Source organism: Theobroma cacao, chromosome 5 (assembly GCF_000208745.1).
Source record: "Theobroma cacao cultivar B97-61/B2 chromosome 5, Criollo_cocoa_genome_V2, whole genome shotgun sequence".
Lineage (NCBI taxonomy): Eukaryota > Viridiplantae > Streptophyta > Magnoliopsida > Malvales > Malvaceae > Theobroma > Theobroma cacao.
Window position 1 is genome coordinate 37,821,648 of NC_030854.1, and position 17,853 is coordinate 37,839,500.

General features: G+C 32.4%; 2 protein-coding genes and 1 long non-coding RNA gene across 3 annotated transcripts; 1 reads left to right on the top strand and 2 right to left on the bottom strand.

Annotated features, from left to right (window-relative positions):
- On the bottom strand, nt 813-3,334 carry LOC18600366. The gene is made up of 2 exons (XM_018122098.1): nt 3,078-3,334; nt 813-2,972 (listed from the first exon to the last, which is right to left on the bottom strand). The coding sequence occupies exon 2, from the start codon at nt 1,649-1,651 to the stop codon at nt 1,013-1,015; it is 639 nt and encodes a 212-aa protein (XP_017977587.1). The 5' UTR covers nt 1,652-2,972; nt 3,078-3,334; the 3' UTR covers nt 813-1,012.
- On the bottom strand, nt 4,685-8,001 carry LOC18600365 (probable linoleate 9S-lipoxygenase 5). Its single transcript, XM_018122097.1, has 8 exons — nt 7,710-8,001; nt 7,377-7,617; nt 7,003-7,293; nt 6,746-6,831; nt 6,536-6,643; nt 6,160-6,464; nt 5,819-6,082; nt 4,685-5,728 (listed from the first exon to the last, which is right to left on the bottom strand). The coding sequence occupies exons 1-8, from the start codon at nt 7,983-7,985 to the stop codon at nt 4,972-4,974; spliced, it is 2,328 nt and encodes a 775-aa protein (XP_017977586.1). The 5' UTR covers nt 7,986-8,001; the 3' UTR covers nt 4,685-4,971.
- Nucleotides 16,050-16,584, top strand: LOC108662322. The gene is made up of 2 exons (XR_001928235.1): nt 16,050-16,255; nt 16,333-16,584. It is a non-coding gene; the product is annotated as an uncharacterized LOC108662322 (long non-coding RNA).

Consider the following 17,853-nt stretch of genomic DNA (forward strand, 5'->3'; position numbering starts at 1 on the left):
TTTCCTCTTTTTATTTTTCCTTTTTTATTTTTCCATTCCTTTTTTCCTTTTTTTTCCTTTTTTTTTAAATATATATATATAAATAATGAGAGAAACCCTAACTTGAGCCAAAACAGCATGTCCAGCATAAACTCGAAGATGACCCCTAAACAAAAACAAGGTCTACAAGGAAATGAACAACAAGAACATAAAAAAACAACTAAAGAGCAGAGAGACAAGACCCCAGCTTCCCTCCAAAACCAATATTAAAGCAACAAGAGAAATCATCAAAAGAAAAAAATCAAATACCTTTAACGAAGAGAAGTAGTGAAAAAAAAAAGTGAAAGATCTTAACCCAAAAGGCCTTTAAAAGCGACCGTGCCAACAGAACAGTCACAAGCAAGATCATCAACTGGAAGCAAGAGAATCACCGAATAAAAAGAGATTCAACTTCTCTCCTATAGAGTAAAAAGAGAGCAACAAAGCAAAACTCCTACAAGAACGACCTAAAAGGGATCAGAAAAATAAAACCTCGTCTAAGAGACCTTAGCCAATCCTTCCCCATTAGATCGAACAAAGTCCAACAAAATGCTCAAATAAACAAAAATCACTGAATAATAGTTATTTGGTGCTATAAGAAATCAATGGACAATTTTTTACCTTTTTTCTTTTTCTCTTTTTCTTTTCTTTCTTTGTTTCTTCTTTTTTCCTTTTCTCTTTTTTCTTTCAATTTTTTTCTTCTTTTTTTTTTCTAAAACTTAAAGGAAGGGAGGGTGAAACCTAAACATGATGACTGAATATCAACGGATGACAGATCTTTCTCTGAAGCATCATACCCCCAAAGAATTATTAATCATCTTTATAATCAGAATTCTAACACCTGAGTACAGAGCATTAATCTAAAAAAAAAAAAGAGTCAACATTCAAGCTGTTTGCACCATACAAAAGTCAAATTGAAAACGGGTCAGCCCAGGATCAATAAAACTAAAGAAGCTCAGCAAAATGTGGTAAAGAAGATGCATATAAAAAAGAATTAATTAAAGATAAGAACAAGGTTTTCTTCTTTTTGAACCCCAGATTTAGCCAACTCATCAGCTACCCCATTTGCCTCCCTATTAATCTTCCTAAGCTGCCATTCCCTTATCCTCTTCTGAATTCCTTCCAAGACAAGGATGTCTTTACTAAGTCTCCATGGGGCTTTATCGGGTTTGTAAACCCAACTAACTGTATTTTCTGAATCACTCTCCACTATCAAGCAATGACTTCCCACCCATTTAGAGACTCCAAATAGTTTGAAAGCCTCTTTAATTGCCATCACTTTAGCAGTGTTAGCCTTGGAAATTCCTATAGGAATAGAGAACAAAATTTTAACGACCCCCTCCTCCTCCCTTAACACACCTCTAATAGCGGCTTGACATGGGTTACCCTTAGCTGCTCCATCTACATTGAATTTAAGAAAGCCTCTATTAAGTGGTTCCCATTGAACCGTTTGTCTACCTCCCCTAATCCTAGTGTGAAGTCTATTCACCTCAAGGCATCTGATAGTTTGTTCTAATTGTTGAAAGTCAACTAGCCATTTAGCTTTTGCCCACCATGCAACCTTAACTCTAACAAGGTCCCAACATTGGTCATCGCCCCAATTCTTACCTTGGAACACGATCTCATTCCTCATTAGCCAAATAGTCCACACAATGGCAAAAAAAACCAAACGCCATACCCTCTTATCCCTTATCCCTTACCCTTACAAGTTCATTCTAATCAAGAAAAAGGGGTTCGCTTTGGCTTGAGCTGCCCATTGTAACCCTCATTGATCAACCCAGCTCGACCAAATCTTCTAGCTCTCTATACATTCAAAAAATAAATGATCGACTGTCTCCTCTTTCTCCCTACATAAAACACAAATTGCAGAGTCAGCCCTTAATAGACTTGTCTTGACCAACTCTGCTTTAACTACAACTTTTTCCTTAAGAAGACGCCAACTAAAGACCTCGACTTTCATAGGAACATTTCCTTGCCACACCTTGCTCCACAAATCGTTCACTTGCCTATCTCTTGAAGCCAAAAATGTACAAAAAGAGCTAACAGAATACTTTCCACTAGGACTTCATTTCCACACAATCGTATCTTCATACCCTTTAACCACTGGATGAACATTTATAATGTTCATCAAATTTTCTCACTTCTCCATCTCCCAACCAAACAAATTTCGTCTTAACTCCACTTTCCATTGCCATTCTCCTTAAACCCATTGGCCAAATTCTCTTACTTTGCCTAACTTGTTAGTTGCTAATGTGAAAATCCTTGGGCACAATTGTTTAAGGATAATTCCTTCAATCCACTCATCGCTCCAAAAATTAAGGTAATCCCCTCTTCCTAAAATGTAGCCAAGACCTCCACGTAAAACGAAACTGCACACATCAGCCTCAGTCATGGGTTTAATGATGCTCTTCCATACAAAAGATTGCTTGTTTATCCTCCTTGATGCGTGCTTTGACAAAACTTCTACCACAGACATGCCAATGAAGGTTTGCAGCTGCGAAGTAATTGTTCTGAAGAAAACCTTATCGGGGTTTTTCTCAAGTTCAGCATATTCAGGAGTGCCTTTCTCAGGCATGAGCCTACGACTTAGTGTTGGACGGTTTAGGGAGTAGCCTGCATAGGCGAATTGTCCGAAGGTGACAGCTGCATGGGGAGCAGAAGCAATCCATATGATAATGGTGCAAGATTCTATCAGCTCTTCACGAGTTTGCATTTTAGGCCACCATGGCTAATCTTTCTTGTAACCATGACCCACCTCTCGGAGTTCCTTCCACTAGGCTTGAACCTCAGGGTCCTGTTGAACCATTCCATCCGTCTTATAGTAGAAGGAGCAATAGTCTTTCACCCATTTTTCAATGGCAAACCAGATTTTCAACCCATCAACAGCATATGGATAGTCTTTTATCAGTAGTCGAAGACCATGTAGGGAATTTGCATCATCAACTGCAATTCCTCTGAATATATATAGAGAATAGAAGACGATTGATGTCATTTCCATTAAAGCATATTATATATATAGAGAGAGGATTCAATTCATTTGTCATTAAGACTCTGATTACCTTTTCTTGAGATCACTGGGGAGTGCTTGGTCAAAGAAATTCCAACTCTTATAGATTTCTGATGACATCTCCATGGAATATTTTCCCGAGCAAAATGTTATCTTTATTACTCCACCTGCATTCACAAGAAGTTCCCTGGCCAATGCATTAATAGTCATGGTGTCACGAAAGTGAGGGTGGAGAAGCTTATAAATTAGATGAACCACACTCAACTGCTTGTTTGTTGCAATCACGAATGGCTCTAAAACTGCATGAGTGTTCAACCTACAGAGACCAAAGTAGTCAAAGACACACAAATTAACTACAAACTGATTACTAATTTTGCTAATATATAAAAAAAACCTAAGCCTATATTGACAGGTTTTTACCAATGGCTTATCAACTGATGATGAGCACAATCGTTGATAGCTACAAAAGCTTTAGCAAATTGCCAAATAGAACCCTCAACTCCATGTTCCATTGGAGTATACACCTTGCTAACAACACCAAATTTATCCCCTGTTGGATGTGGCAAGCTCAATTCAATTGCTGATTCTTATATTCATAGTCGGTGTGGAAGTGGATCCATAAATTCTTAAAACCGAAACTTCATTCACTCTTTCACCTTCAAAATTTCAAACAATTGAATTTAATAATAAACTCAAAATTCATAAACATTTCGGCTTCACTACAACTAAAGAGTAGCTAATCAAACGTTTCAGAATTTACTCAACAATAAAGAGACTATTAAAAATCCGAAAAAAAAAATAAAAAAGAAGTCGTACCTTGAAAGCTACTATAGCAAGTATCGTAGCCGGAGATGGGCAGTGCCATGTAATGATCGATGGACACGATTCGAACGCTGAAATCGTTCGAATCCGGCTGCGAATTCGACATTTAAATTTCTTTTTATTCACAAAAAAACCGAATTGAGATCAAGATTGAAAGATTTCTTTTCTTTTTCCTTTTTTGAATTTCTTTTCCGCAAAATTTGAATAGAGAAGTTGCAGTGGAATAAAATTTTTTTACTTGGTGCCAGTTTTTCTTTTGTGGGGGGTTTTATAGAACAGGAGAAACTTTCATTAGCTTCTCGGGTACTGCAACGAATTAGATTCAAGTCCTTGTACTTTCACTAATTTACACTTTGACCTTATATTTTAAAATTATGAAATTCTGAATTTTTCTTGTGTAACGTCGTACTCTTTCCATCTCTAAACATTTGTTTTTTCTTAATTTATAAAAATTAAATAAAAAATTTGATTTTAATATATTTTGTATTAAAATTTGAAAAATTTTTATAATATATAAATATCATACTATAAAAAATTGTGAAAAATGAACAAAAAATGAAAAAAAAAGAGACAAAGAAATATATTTGTACCCTATAACTTTTCTCTTTGTGAAAAATGGGTTTTGGGTTTTTGTTCTTTCCGATTTTGTCACTATGTATAAAGTCTAAAGTATCTCTCAAAACATTAGAATTGTAAAAGATCTAAATGCTCATTAATAACATTTAGCTTGCTTAAACATTTAATTTATCAATGTTATTGATTAATGATGGATTTAATTAAGCATAACTAAATTTCAAATTAATCAAAAGTCCAATTAGAAAGATTGACACACGCACAAAACTTACAATAATCATAAATCATAATCTCATTAAATAAATACACATTTACTCATTGAATAGTGACGGAGAAAAGAGGTCTTTGACTCTGCCAATATTTTTAAAGAAAACACAATACACTCCCATTGCAAATTTTGTTGATGAGTTGCAATGATAGCAACCTTTATTTTCTTTTAGGACGAGGACAGCTATAAACTAGAACCTATGGATACCACCACTTTTACCATTTGGGCTAAGCCCAAGTAGCAATACCAATATTTGTTTTCATAGATTTTGCAAAGAAGCTCTTTAGATTGAGACACTGTTGGGAATTCCCTTGCCAGTGACTCCACTTTCACTGGTAGGGAACAGTAGAGTGTATGGCACATTGACTGGGCCAGAACGATTCTTCAATGTCTTATCATGGTTCATCTGAATAATCCTTTGCTCAATCTGTGAAAGCTTGTTTCCGAAATCATTGAAAGCTTTCAATGGTGCTGCATCAGTTGTCCATTTATCAGGGTCGCTTCTTTGTCCGAGGTACACCTCGTCTGGAGAATGCTTGGACAGGATTTCTATCAGGGAAACGCCGAGGAGAGTCATCAGCTGGGAAGTAACTATTTTCAGGAAAACCCTTTCGAAGTTGGTTTCGAGCTCAGCATATTCAGGACTGCCTTTTTCAGGCATGAACATACGGCTGATGGTAGGGCGGTTTGGAAGGTAGCCCGCGTAAGGGTATTGCCCAAAGTTGACAGCTGCATGGAGAGCAGAAGCAACCCATATTATAATGGTGCAGGAATGAATCAGCTCTTCGAGAGTCTGCATGCTAGGCCACCATGGCTCATCTTTCTTGTCACCATGACCTCTCTCTCGAAGTTCTTTCCACCAGGCTTGAAGTTCAGGGTCTTGTTGAACCATTGCATCAGACTTGTAGTAGAAGGAGCAATAGTCTCTGACCCATTTTTCAATTGCAAACCAGATCTCTAGCCCGTCAACAGCATAAGGATAGTCTTTTATCAGTAGGCGAAGACCACGTGGTGAATTCTTGTCATCAACAGCAATTCCTCTGGATAGAGAAGCATGGAAATTAAGCTATCAGTCCACTAATTATCGATGAACATTTCCTTTTCACCACTTTGGAGCTATAAGATTTTACCTCTTCTTGAGATCAACGGGGAGAGCCTGCTCAAGGAAATTCCAACTCTTGTAAATTGCAGATGACATCTCCATGGCATATTTTCCAGGGAAAACCGTCAACTCTAGAATGTCATTTGCATTAATCAAAGTTTGCCTAGCCAATGCATTTATATTCATTGTGTCACGGAAATGAGGTTGGAGAAGCTTATAAATTGGATGAACCACGCTTAGCTGCCTGTTTGTTGCAATCACAAATGGCTCAATCACTGCATGAGTGTTCAACCTGTGACCAAAACCCGAAGGCATTAAAAACCCCTCTGTTCAACTTAAAAACTTACCCTTCATTGACAGATTCCATACCAGTGGCTTATAAGCTGATGATAACCAGAGTCATTCACAGCCACATAAGCTTTAGCCAATTGCCATATGCTACCCTCAACTCCCTCTTCTGCCGGCGTGTACACCTTGCTGACACAACCATATATATCAGCCTCTGGATGTGGATAACTTAATTCGATTGCTAATGGCTTCAAAGTCCCATCAGCAGTCAAAAAGAGAAGTGTCCTGGACGCATAAGTTTTTGTAGTGGTAGTGTTTATCCTCCTCAGGTATGGCATCAACGAATCATGATGATCCAATATGAATAGCTTGTTGCCCATTAATGCCTGTGAATCAAACCCCCTTTCAGTTTCATGATTTATGGTGTGATAAAAAAATCAGATGTGAAGCATATTACCTGTTCTATAGTGTATCCACCCAGGTTACACTCTATGTGTTCTTTCCTTATGAGACTGTTTTGGTTACCGTATATTTTAGGATCTAGCTTGCTTTTGGGAGGAAATTCCTGCAAATCGATTCAGGGTCGGTTACAAAACTTCTTCACCATTGAGAAAAGACAGGAAAATTAGAAAGAAAATGACTCTAAAGTTTTCAGGCTTAAGCTTACTTCAAGACGACGAATAACAACAGGGTTCACTCCAGCAAGCATTTCTCTAGCGAATTCTGCATCTGTTCGCCATGCACTTTTACTGTCTGCTCATTGATTGAAATTGCAAAGTAAATTAATGGCTAGGCGAAATAGTATTGCTAATTAATTAAACACATCTCTTCAACCGTTTATGACTTGACAGATGATTTTATCAAATCTGACGTGCAACGAAACCAAGATATGATGCATTCAAATAGTTACTATACGTTCTATACCTTGAATAACTTGAGGCACAGGATAATCGAGTAGTTGCTTTAGCTTCTCGTTGGGGATCAGGTTTCTGATATCACCTCCATAGTAGAGTACTCTCAGAACTTCATTAAAAGAGTCGAACTCTTTTGGTGGATTGCCACAAAAAGCTTCGAAAATTGGAAAGATATTTTGAGGTAAGGCACTGAGTCCATTGCCGACAAAGTCTAACAACTTCACGTGACCAAATTTGTCATCTCTCGGAACGTAAATGAACAAGCTCATTGGGAGTGGCAGCCTGCTCTCGCAACTATTATCTGATAAGAAACAGAAACATTATCAGATCATACTCAAGATAAAGAAAACACCCCATAACTCATCCGAAATGTAAATCTCTAACCTGTTTTGGTCGGTGGTCTGCCTGTTCTTCCCCTACGGGGATAAGGATACTCGCTACTCCCTCCAAGAGTCTGGCGTTGATAATCTGGACCCTTATCAGGATCCCCCAAATCATTGTACAAAGCATAGTCATAGACGCGGTCCCATTCTTTGAGCTCTCCTTCACCATTTCCTCTCAAGACCCTTAGCTCTTCCTCTCTGTACTTACGAAGTGGTCCTGGCATTTCATTCGGAAGATACGTCTGCACAAATATAATACCAAAAACACTTTATATTTCACTCTATCTAATGGAAACATTAGTAACGTAATCTTGATCACGGCAGAATTACTTGCCTTGTTAGCGAAGAAAACGCGATCGCTTTGGTATTTTTCGTCAGGGTAGACCCAAGAGTTACAAACAAAGTGGATTGGACCTCGACCAGGAACATCGTCGAGTGTGACGGTCTTGAGGTAGAATTCACCATGGTGAGCATTTCGTACTAAGATAGCTCCCGGGGTGCCGAGGTCCTCATCCCAAGCAAAGCTAACGGTGAACTTACAGTCCCCTAATACCGGTGTAAAATTCCAGTTCTGTAAATAAGCCGGAGCTCCCATCTTTCCTCCCAACATATTTGCTACAAATTAAGGCACATCGGCAAAATATGTCAAAAGCACTCTCAAAAACATAATTTGATTGATTATTAACAATGATTATATAAATATCGATTCGAGTTTATTGTATGAATCAGTGCAACATTATAGTTAAATAAATAAAATTAAATTACCATACAGTTAGGATGTTGTTAAATTTATAATATTTATTAATTTGATTTTTTTTTAAATTATTGAGAATCTCTATTAAGTTAAATTTTTATTTGATTTTAACCGATAAAAAAAGTTATTCATAATTTGATTTAATAACCGTATAATATTTTCTTTGTCTTTTACATTTTTTTTGTCGAGTTAAAAAATAAAAAATAAAAAACATTTTGGGATGGAAGCAAATAATTGAATATTTTTATCCAAATATTTTTTGTCCCATTAGTATAAATTAAATTACATCTATAAAATTACAAAATAATTTAGAGTAAAGACAAATATGCATCATCTTATCAAGACAAGAGAATGAAGATGATGTCTGGGTGTACATGCTTTTCTTAAGCACGTGCTGTCAAGCTTTGGTCTGACAGCTGGCTTTCCAATTACCAACATCCAAGGTTGCCATCTTAATTAAATTAACTAAACTCTTGCAACTAACTTTTAAAATATCACATGAAATTATTAAATCTCAAAAGTTTTATAATAAAACTCAAATTTTTTAATTTTTATACTTTTAACAAAGTTATATATATATATATATGTATGTATATAACAAAGTAATAAATCAGTAAAAAATAATTAGTTAAAATTTTCAATAATCGTCAATAATTAGTATGGTAAAGTTCATGATTATATAAAAACTTGTAAGTTTTATTATTTTTGTTTGAAATAATTAAGAAAAAATAATATGAAATCTCATGCGATTATATGCTAAATTAGGGCTATAATATGTAAATTATATATATTATGAATTTAAGCATTTGCTTAAATTAAACATATGTACAAAAAGAACTTTGAAAGAAAGTTAAAGAATATATAAATATATTCTCTCTATCTATATGTATATATAGATATATATGTATATACAAAGAATATATACAAAATTATATATATATATATATATGTATGTATATAACAAAGTAATAAATCANTTATATTCAGTTTAAATTTTTTCTTTTTGTTGTCTACATTAATTGATGCATTTTTATTGTTATAACCCTCAATCATTTTTTTAATCGTTTTCATTATCTTTTGAAATTATTTCAATACATAAAATAGAAAACAAACATATGTACTTATACATATATGTATATGTGTGTGTGTGTATATATATATTCATGTGTGATTTATCTCTCATGATCAATTTTATTCTCAAACAACATGCTCACATTTATTCTTGTCTTTTCTTCAAAAATTATTACTCAAATTCTAGCATGATCTCAAACTCAACACTCCTCGCATATTGTAAAGTATGTTGATTTTCACGTGCTCAGTAATGTTATTTACACTTTTTCTTCACCTTTTACAAGTTCAATGTTTTGTTTAAATTATTAAGCTTATCTAATTTTGTTCTCATTTTATTACTTTGTTTGCAATTTATGCTTTTAGTGAAATATTCATTTTTTTTCTAACGTTCTACTTAGGGTAAGATTTTGTTTTGGTATCTATGCTTGCTTGTTGACATGTTTATTATTTATTATTGGTACTTTTTAATCATCTTTCAATAACATCTTTCAATATCTTTTTTTTTTTTTTTTTTGAATAAAAAAGTTTATGCATTTTTTTTATAAAAAAATGCACATATAATCATCGACGGAGCTAAGGTTGTGACGGTCACCATCTCTCAATTTTTAATTTTTTTTATTATTATGTATATAAAACTTGAGATATATAATATGATTATTTTTATAATTATTCTTTAATCACTTCTCATGTGAAATCTTAAATCCATCACTGCATACAATAAGATTCTAAAAATTATACTCGACGAAAGGTTATCTTGTCCCTCTCATCCATAAAATCTCATAATTTGGTTTCGAATTTTGAATTCGAAACTTATAACATGAATTCTTTTAAGATTGATTGTAAATCATATGTCATGCAAGGAACTCATCGATTAATTTTTATTCATCAAGTAATTAAATTGCGATGAGACACCTCTATCTAGTTTTTCACTAGTAGTTTTAGTGGATTTTAAATTTTATCAACAAAGAAGTGATAGAGCACCCATTATTTAAGGTTTATTGGCTACCAAAATATTGATTATTCATTCCGTGTCAATCGTATTTTAACACACTCTATATATATATAATTGAAAAGAAAAGCACTTAAAACAAAACGTCTTAAAAAAAATAAAACACGTTACAATATATTAGAATACATTCTTTGCATAAAAAACATAAGAGCTGGGACATTCGGATAGGACACAGATAATCACCAACGAAAGACATAACACCGTATATGCCTGATCACCAAAACACATTGAAAATGATCCGAAGTATTGCATTACCCACCATATTTTTTTGGATATAAAAAAAATCAAAATTGGAATTGGACCACTTTTAGTTTTATTTTTCTAAAGTTTATTTTTTTGGATAACTCTTTTTTCTGTCCGCAAATAATGCAACAAAGTTTTGTTTTTTGGAAAGATAAATCATAAATTTTGTGTTTGTGTTCACATAAAATGTTGGACCACTTTATTTTTGTCTGTTATATATATAAAAACAAAAAAGTATATATAAAGACAACATACATAAAGAGTTAAAGACAGAGGAGAGGCAATGCATATATAAAAACAAAAAAGTAAATGCCCTGAGAAGTTTTTGTCAATAACCCCTCAAATGAAGAAGTTTGGGACCAATTTGGATGCCAATATTTTTCAGTATTTATTACTAAAAAAATTAGAGCAAAAATGCACCAAAAAAAATTCATGTTGCAAAAGGGTAAAATATTAAGTTTTCTCCTATTTTCTTTATTGTAATTAAGTAACATAGTGAAAGACATGAAATATTAAAAATGGAAATCATGCCATAAATTGTATATTACTACTAAATTAGTGTTAATTTAAAATGTTGGACTGTTATTTTTTTTGGTTAAATCAAAAGAATAAATCTGTCATGCTGCCAATACGTTATTGTGTAGTGCTGAGCGATACAGGCATTTTCTTATGTCAATGAAAGTCTTTTGCCATACACATTAAAGATTTTGTATGATATTCTAACATTGGAAAAATAAAAATATGCTTTTTTTAAAAAAAAAATAAAATTCTAAGACTAAATCAAAATAAACCAGAAATTCGTCTAAAAAACCATAACAAATATTGGATCGTTATTTGTTCATTATAAATTCATAATTAAGTTATATAATCAAATATATAAAATTTTTCAAATGAAGGCAAAAGTTATATATCTATCAAGACAGCGAAAAGATAGCAATAGATTGGGCAAATTTATATGTGTTGTTTGTGAATCATTTAATAAAGAACAAGAGTAACCCAACACTAATACTCAAATATTTAATTCATTGGTTGATGCATACTTCTTTTACCGAAAAAGTAGAGTTTGAATTCTCTTCCTTCAATTATAAGAAAGAAAAACATAAATAAGCCAACACTATTTAGGTGAGGCCGATGGAGATGATTCTCTTAACATTTTTTAGCATTTATTACCAAAAGATTTTTATTGTGGATCTCTTTTTATCACCACACCATTTGTTATTGTATCATTTCAGTCATAATCAATTATCTTTAAGAATTTCCTTCTATACTTACTTAAACTCATTCTAACCAAATAGACGATTGGCTTACCTCATATCTATCATAAATTAAGTTATATGAAAAATTGTTCAGTGTTCACATAAAATATTGGATCCCTTTTTTATTTATCTTAAATTAAATAACACAACAAAAGATAAACATATTTCTGAAAGAAAGACAGGATTGGATCAAACCTGTGTGTAACTCTGAATCAAAAAACCCAACTTAGATGAGATGCTTGGGGACCAGCTTCGGACATTTTCAAGGATATGGCAAAGAGCCACGTGATGCATGTGTTCTCTGACCATATTCTAGCAGTGTGATCAAAATTAAGCCATTAATTTTTCCTCTTAGTGCAGCAATGGTCAAAAGATAGTGAAGCCTCTCCCATTCCTGATCAGTGTTGTGGGTTAACTGTCAGATATGTTGTTGTATTTAGAAGGTTAGGAATTTTGCTTTTTATTTTGTTTTGGGTCATAAAGTCTCCCACTCTTGATCCGGAAGACTTTCATATTTCTCTGCAAGTACTACTGGAACCTTGCTTTTTGTTATTCTCTTTTGTGAGAAATTATGAATAATAATATTTTTATCTTTCAAAAAAAAAAAAATTCTGATCAGTGTGGAAGGGAGGATAATTTTTGCATGGCACGGAGAATTTCTAACTTCGGTATGGCATATGAAATTGGGGTTCAAGACTGACAATTGAGAGTGACTCCTCTTGATAGTGTGAAGGAGACCAGCTCAATTTCAAGCAAATACTCCAAAAAAATTTTCTCCTCATTAATTATTTGCCGGTAGTCAAGTGTGTTGCACATTCAATCTGTCCATATGTATAAGTCCATGTCTCGAATAATTGTTGAATTCAATTTTTCATATGTGTAAGGAGAAATCAAGATATCAAGATGACTAGATAAATGGTGTGTATTTAATAAACGTGATTGATTTTTTGCATATTTTCAAAGAATCAATTAATGTCTTCATAAGTTTTTTAATTAGATGTCTAACTTTTGCATGACATATGCAGTGGAATTAATTTCCAAGACTTTACAACATGATAGCGACTCCTCTTGGTAGTGTTAAGACCTACCATAAAATATTGGATCCTTTTTTTATTTATCATAAATTAAATAACACAACAAAAGATAAACATATTTCTGAAAAAAAGACAGGATTGGATCAACCTGTGTGTAACTGTGAATCAAAAAACACAATTTAGATGAGATGCTTGGGGACCAGCTTGGGACATTTTCGAGGATATGGCAAAGAGCCACGTGATGCATGTGTTCTCTGACCATTTTCTAGCAGTGTGATCGAAATTAAGCCTTCACTTTTTCCTCTTAGTGCAGCAATGGTCAAAAGATAGTGGAAGCCCCTCTCATTCCTGATTAGTGTCGTGGGTTAACTGTCAAATATGATGTTGTATTTAGAAGGTTAGGAATTTTGCTTTTTATTTTGTTTTGGGTCATAAAGTCTCCAACTCTTGATCTTGAAGACTTTCATATTTTTCTGCAAGTACTACTGGAACCTTATTTTTTATTATTCTTTTTTGTGAGAAATTATGAATAATAATATTTTTATCTTTCAAAAAAAAATTCTGATCAGTGTGGAAGAGAGGATAATTTTTGCATGGCATGGAGAATTTCTAACTTTTGTATGGCATATGAAATTGGGGTTCAAGACTGACAATTGAGAGCGACTCCTCTTGATAGTGTGAAGGAGACCAGCTCAATTTCAAGCAAATACTCCAAAACAATTTTCTCCTCATTAATTATTTTTTTTTTCGGTAGTCAAGTGTGTTGCACATTCAATCTGTCCATATGTATAAGTCCATGTCTCGAATAATTGTTGAATTCAATTTTTCATACGTGTAAGGAGAAATCAAGATATCAAGATGCCTAGATAAATGGTATATATTTAATAAAAGTGATTGGTTTTTTGCATATTTTCAAAAAATCAATTAATGTCTTCATCAGTTTTTTAATTAGATGTCTAACTTTTGCATGACATATGCAATGGAATTAATTTCCAAGACTTTAAAACATGATAGTGACTCCTCTTGGTAGTGTTAAGACCTACTTAATTACTACCACAAATTTCTCCTAAAATTTCACCCTAATAATGAATAACAAGTCGACCGTCATGTGTGTTGCACATTGAATTTGCCCATATATATATTCACACACACACATTCACGATTAACTTAAAGAGTACTACATTGAGTATGATCTTCCTCTACTTTTACCTTTTTTGTAAAACTTTTTGGGAGTAAGGAAGGCCTAGTTAACTTAGTCTTGCATAAATATGCAATAAAAGCTTGAAATTGTTTTTCTTTTTACTGATTATCTGAATTTAACCCCAGATTTTTTTTTTTCATTAGCTCAAGTTAAGAAAAGATTTTATTAAACTCATGAAGATTACAAAGAGGGCTATCTAAAGAAACATAGAGTAAAACGCAAGAAACAGAATAGAAGAGCCTCAATTAAAACATCCTTACCCTGACTGTGCTAAGAGATGGAAAACCCCAACACAAGACCATAAACACAATAACAGGAAAGCAATAACATCAAACTAACATTAGGGCAATAGGATGTGTTGCAATAAAAACAAAACTTATTTAGTATAATGATGGCCTAAACTTCACTTAAATTGAGATGCTATTAAGAATTCCCTTGCTAAAAAGTCCAACTTCACCACTTGGATAGAGCAAAGTATATGGTTCATTGACAGAACCAACATGATTCTTCAGTTTCTTGTCCTTGTTCATCCTTACGATTTCTTCTTCAATTTGAGCAAGTCTCTTATGAAAAGCCTCAAAAGCTACTACTAGTATTGAGTCTGTTGTCCAGTTCCGGGTTTGTTGTCTAAGATATACCTTGTTGGGAGGTGGGCCTACCTTTTAAAATAAATATTCCACTCCCTTTTTGATTAACAAAGCTTGCCTTATAAATCCTCATTCGTGCATATAATGATCTCTTCGCTCTCATTGTTAGGGAGTGGCTACTAAAGTCCTCCACAAGAAATTATAAGTTCCAAAAACCTTTGATGGCATCTAAGAATGAAGAGAAAAAAAGATAAAAGAGTTTTTGATTTTTCTAACTTACAAACAACTCACGTTCACTCTTGGTTGTGTGTAAAAAACCAATATGTCCATTCACTATTTATATATGTGTTAGGGATATAAAGATAGGATATTACTTTTAAATTTAAATGTAATTAATCTTTATTTAAATTTAAATATAATGGATAGATAATTTTTATTTACATTTAAACAAATTAAATTTAAATTTATATCCTATCTCAACCGTTTTTATTTACTTATTCAATTACATTAAATAAATTATGACCAAAATATGCTTTCAAAATATACACAAATTAAAAGGATGAAAGCAAGTCAAAACTTACTCTGATATCACTATTAGGAGGTGGGCTTACAATTTCAGATAAATATTTTACTCTCTTTTTTATCGAAAGAAGTTTGTCTTACAATCTTCTTTCGTATATACAATAATCTCTTCGCTCTCATTATTATGGAGCATCTACAATTAAGATGATGAAAGCAAGCCAAAACCTACTTTGATAACATTGTTGGGAGATGGGCTTATTTTTTTAGATAAATATTTCTCTCACTTTTTTATAGAAAAAACTTGTCTTACAAATCCTCTTTCGTACACAAAATGATCTCTTTGCTCTCATTATTATAGAGCGGATATTAGAGTCCTCCATAAGGAATTATATGTTTCAAAACCCTTTGGCTTTTAATGGTGCTTCAAGAATGAAGAGAAAAAATAGTAGTTTTTCTAACTTACACAACAAGTTCACTCTTGGTTGTGTAAAAAACCACTACATCTATTCACTATTTATAGACGTGCTAGGGATATGGAAATAAGATATTATTTTTAAATTTAAACAAATTAAATTTAAACATAATTAATCCTTATTTAAATTTAAACAAATTAAATTTAAATATAATAGATAGATAATTTTTACTTAAATTTAAATTTATATTCTATCTCAAATGTTTTTTTAATTATTTAATTAAAAATATCAAAAGTATTTATTAATTAATAAATTAAATATTTTATTAATTATTNATTATATATAATATATAATATTATTTTTAAATTTAAACAAATTAAATTTAAACATAATTAATCCTTATTTAAATTTAAACAAATTAAATTTAAATATAACGAATAGCTAATTTGAATTTATATCTTATCTCAAATATTTATTATTAATTATTCAATTAAAAATATCAAAATAATATCTAACATTAATTAATTAAATATTTATTAATTATTCGCAAATAATAAACAAAGTCACATGATATGTGCATGCACTACATTTAAATGCAACGCCCCTCATCTGATGCGTGCCTTGATAGAACTTCTACCACGGACATGCCAATGAAGGTTTGTAGCTGTGAAGTAATTGTTCTAAAGAAAGCCTTCTATCAACTGCAGTCGAATTGAAGTCGTTGAAGTCCAAAACATTCCTCCTTGTTAAAACAACAGTGCCTCTGATCTTCTCGGGTTTCTTTTGCCCGGTAAGATCATCGACAACATTGCTAGCAGCATTGATCACTCCTCCGATTAACATATCTTTTTTATTTTCCTTTGCTAGAGAGAAAACGAGGAATGCTATATCTGGTGTTGGATTTCGATGTGCCCAAAAGGTTCTTCTTCACTACAACAACATAGCCTTGAATCTTCTTCCGCTTGACAGGGTTGTTCAATGCCATTGGGCCAATTCCAAAATTCATCTTTTGGTTCTTTGGCTAGGGCAACCAATATGAAGGATGATATGAAAAGTGCATGAATGTTGTATTCGAGGGGTTGTTGGTTTTGTAAAGAAGAAGTGTGGGGTATTTATAGAGAAAGATTGGTCTATAAGCCAAGGTATATTGTTTTCATTTTTTTCAATTAAAAAGTTTACGTGTTTTTTCTTTAAAAAAAAAGACACATATAATCATCAACGGAGCCAAAATAATGACGGTCACCATCTCTCAATTTTTAATTTTCTTCATTATTATATATAAAACTTGAGATATATAATAAGATGATTCTTATGATTACTCTTTAATCACTTCTCATACAAAATATTAAATCCATCACTGCATACTATGAGATTCAAAAAATCATGCTCGACGAGAGTTTATCTTGTCCCTCTCATCTCATAAAATCTCATAATTTTGTTTTCAATTTTGAATTTGAAACTTATAACATGAATTCTTTTAAGATTGATTGTAAATCATATGCCATGGAAGGAACTCATCGATTAATTTTTATTCATCAAGTAAATTACATTGCAATGAGACACCTCTATGTAGTTTTTCACTAGTATTTTTAGTGGATTTTAAATTTTACCAACAAAGAAGTGATAGAGCACCCATTATTTAAGGTTTATTGGCTACCAAAATATTGATTATTCATTAATGATTATTCATTACGTGTCAATCATAATTCAGCACACCCTATATATATAATTGAAAAGAAAAGCACTTAAAACAAAACGTCTTAAAAAAAATAAAACACATTACAATATATTAGAATACATTCTTTGCATATAAAACATAAGGGCTGTGACATTCGGATAGGACATAAATAATCACCAACGAAAAAGACATAACACCGTATATGCCTCATCACCAAAACACATTGAAAATGAGCAGGAGTATTGCATCACCCACCACAGTTTTTGGGATATAAAAGAAAATCAAAATTGGAATTGGACCACTTTTAGTTTTATTTTTCTAAAGTTTATTTTTTTGGATAACTCTTTTTTCTGTACATAAATAATGTAACAAAGTTTTGTTTTTTGGAAAGATAAATCATCAATAATTAAGTTATATAACCAAATATATAAATTTTTTCAAATAAAGAGGCAAAAGTTATATATTTATCAAGACAGTGAAGAGATAGCAATCGTTATATATCTATCAAGCAAGATAGCGAAGAGATAGCAACAGATTGGGGAAAACCTATATGTGTTGTTTGTGAATCATTTAATAAAGAACAAAAGTAACCCTACTAATATGTGTTGTTTGTGAATCATTTAATAAAGAACAAAAGTAACCCTACATTAGTATCTGAACATTTAACTCATTGGTTGGTGCATAATCTCTTTACTTAAAAAATATAGTTC

Bases quoted from the DNA above. Each gene is read 5' to 3' on its own strand.
- LOC18600365 (XM_018122097.1), bottom strand. From the start codon at position 7,985: ATGTTGGGAGGAAAGATGGGAGCTCCGGCTTATTTACAGAACTGGAAT. The intron at 7,618-7,709 runs GCAAGTAATTCT...ATATTTGTGCAG, and splicing joins GCGTTTTCTTCGCTAACAAG to ACGTATCTTCCGAATGAAAT. The intron at 6,832-7,002 runs GTATAGAACGTA...ATCAATGAGCAG, and splicing joins TGTGCCTCAAGTTATTCAAG to ACAGTAAAAGTGCATGGCGA.
- LOC18600366 (XM_018122098.1), bottom strand. From the start codon at position 1,651: ATGAGGAATGAGATCGTGTTCCAAGGTAAGAATTGGGGCGATGACCAA.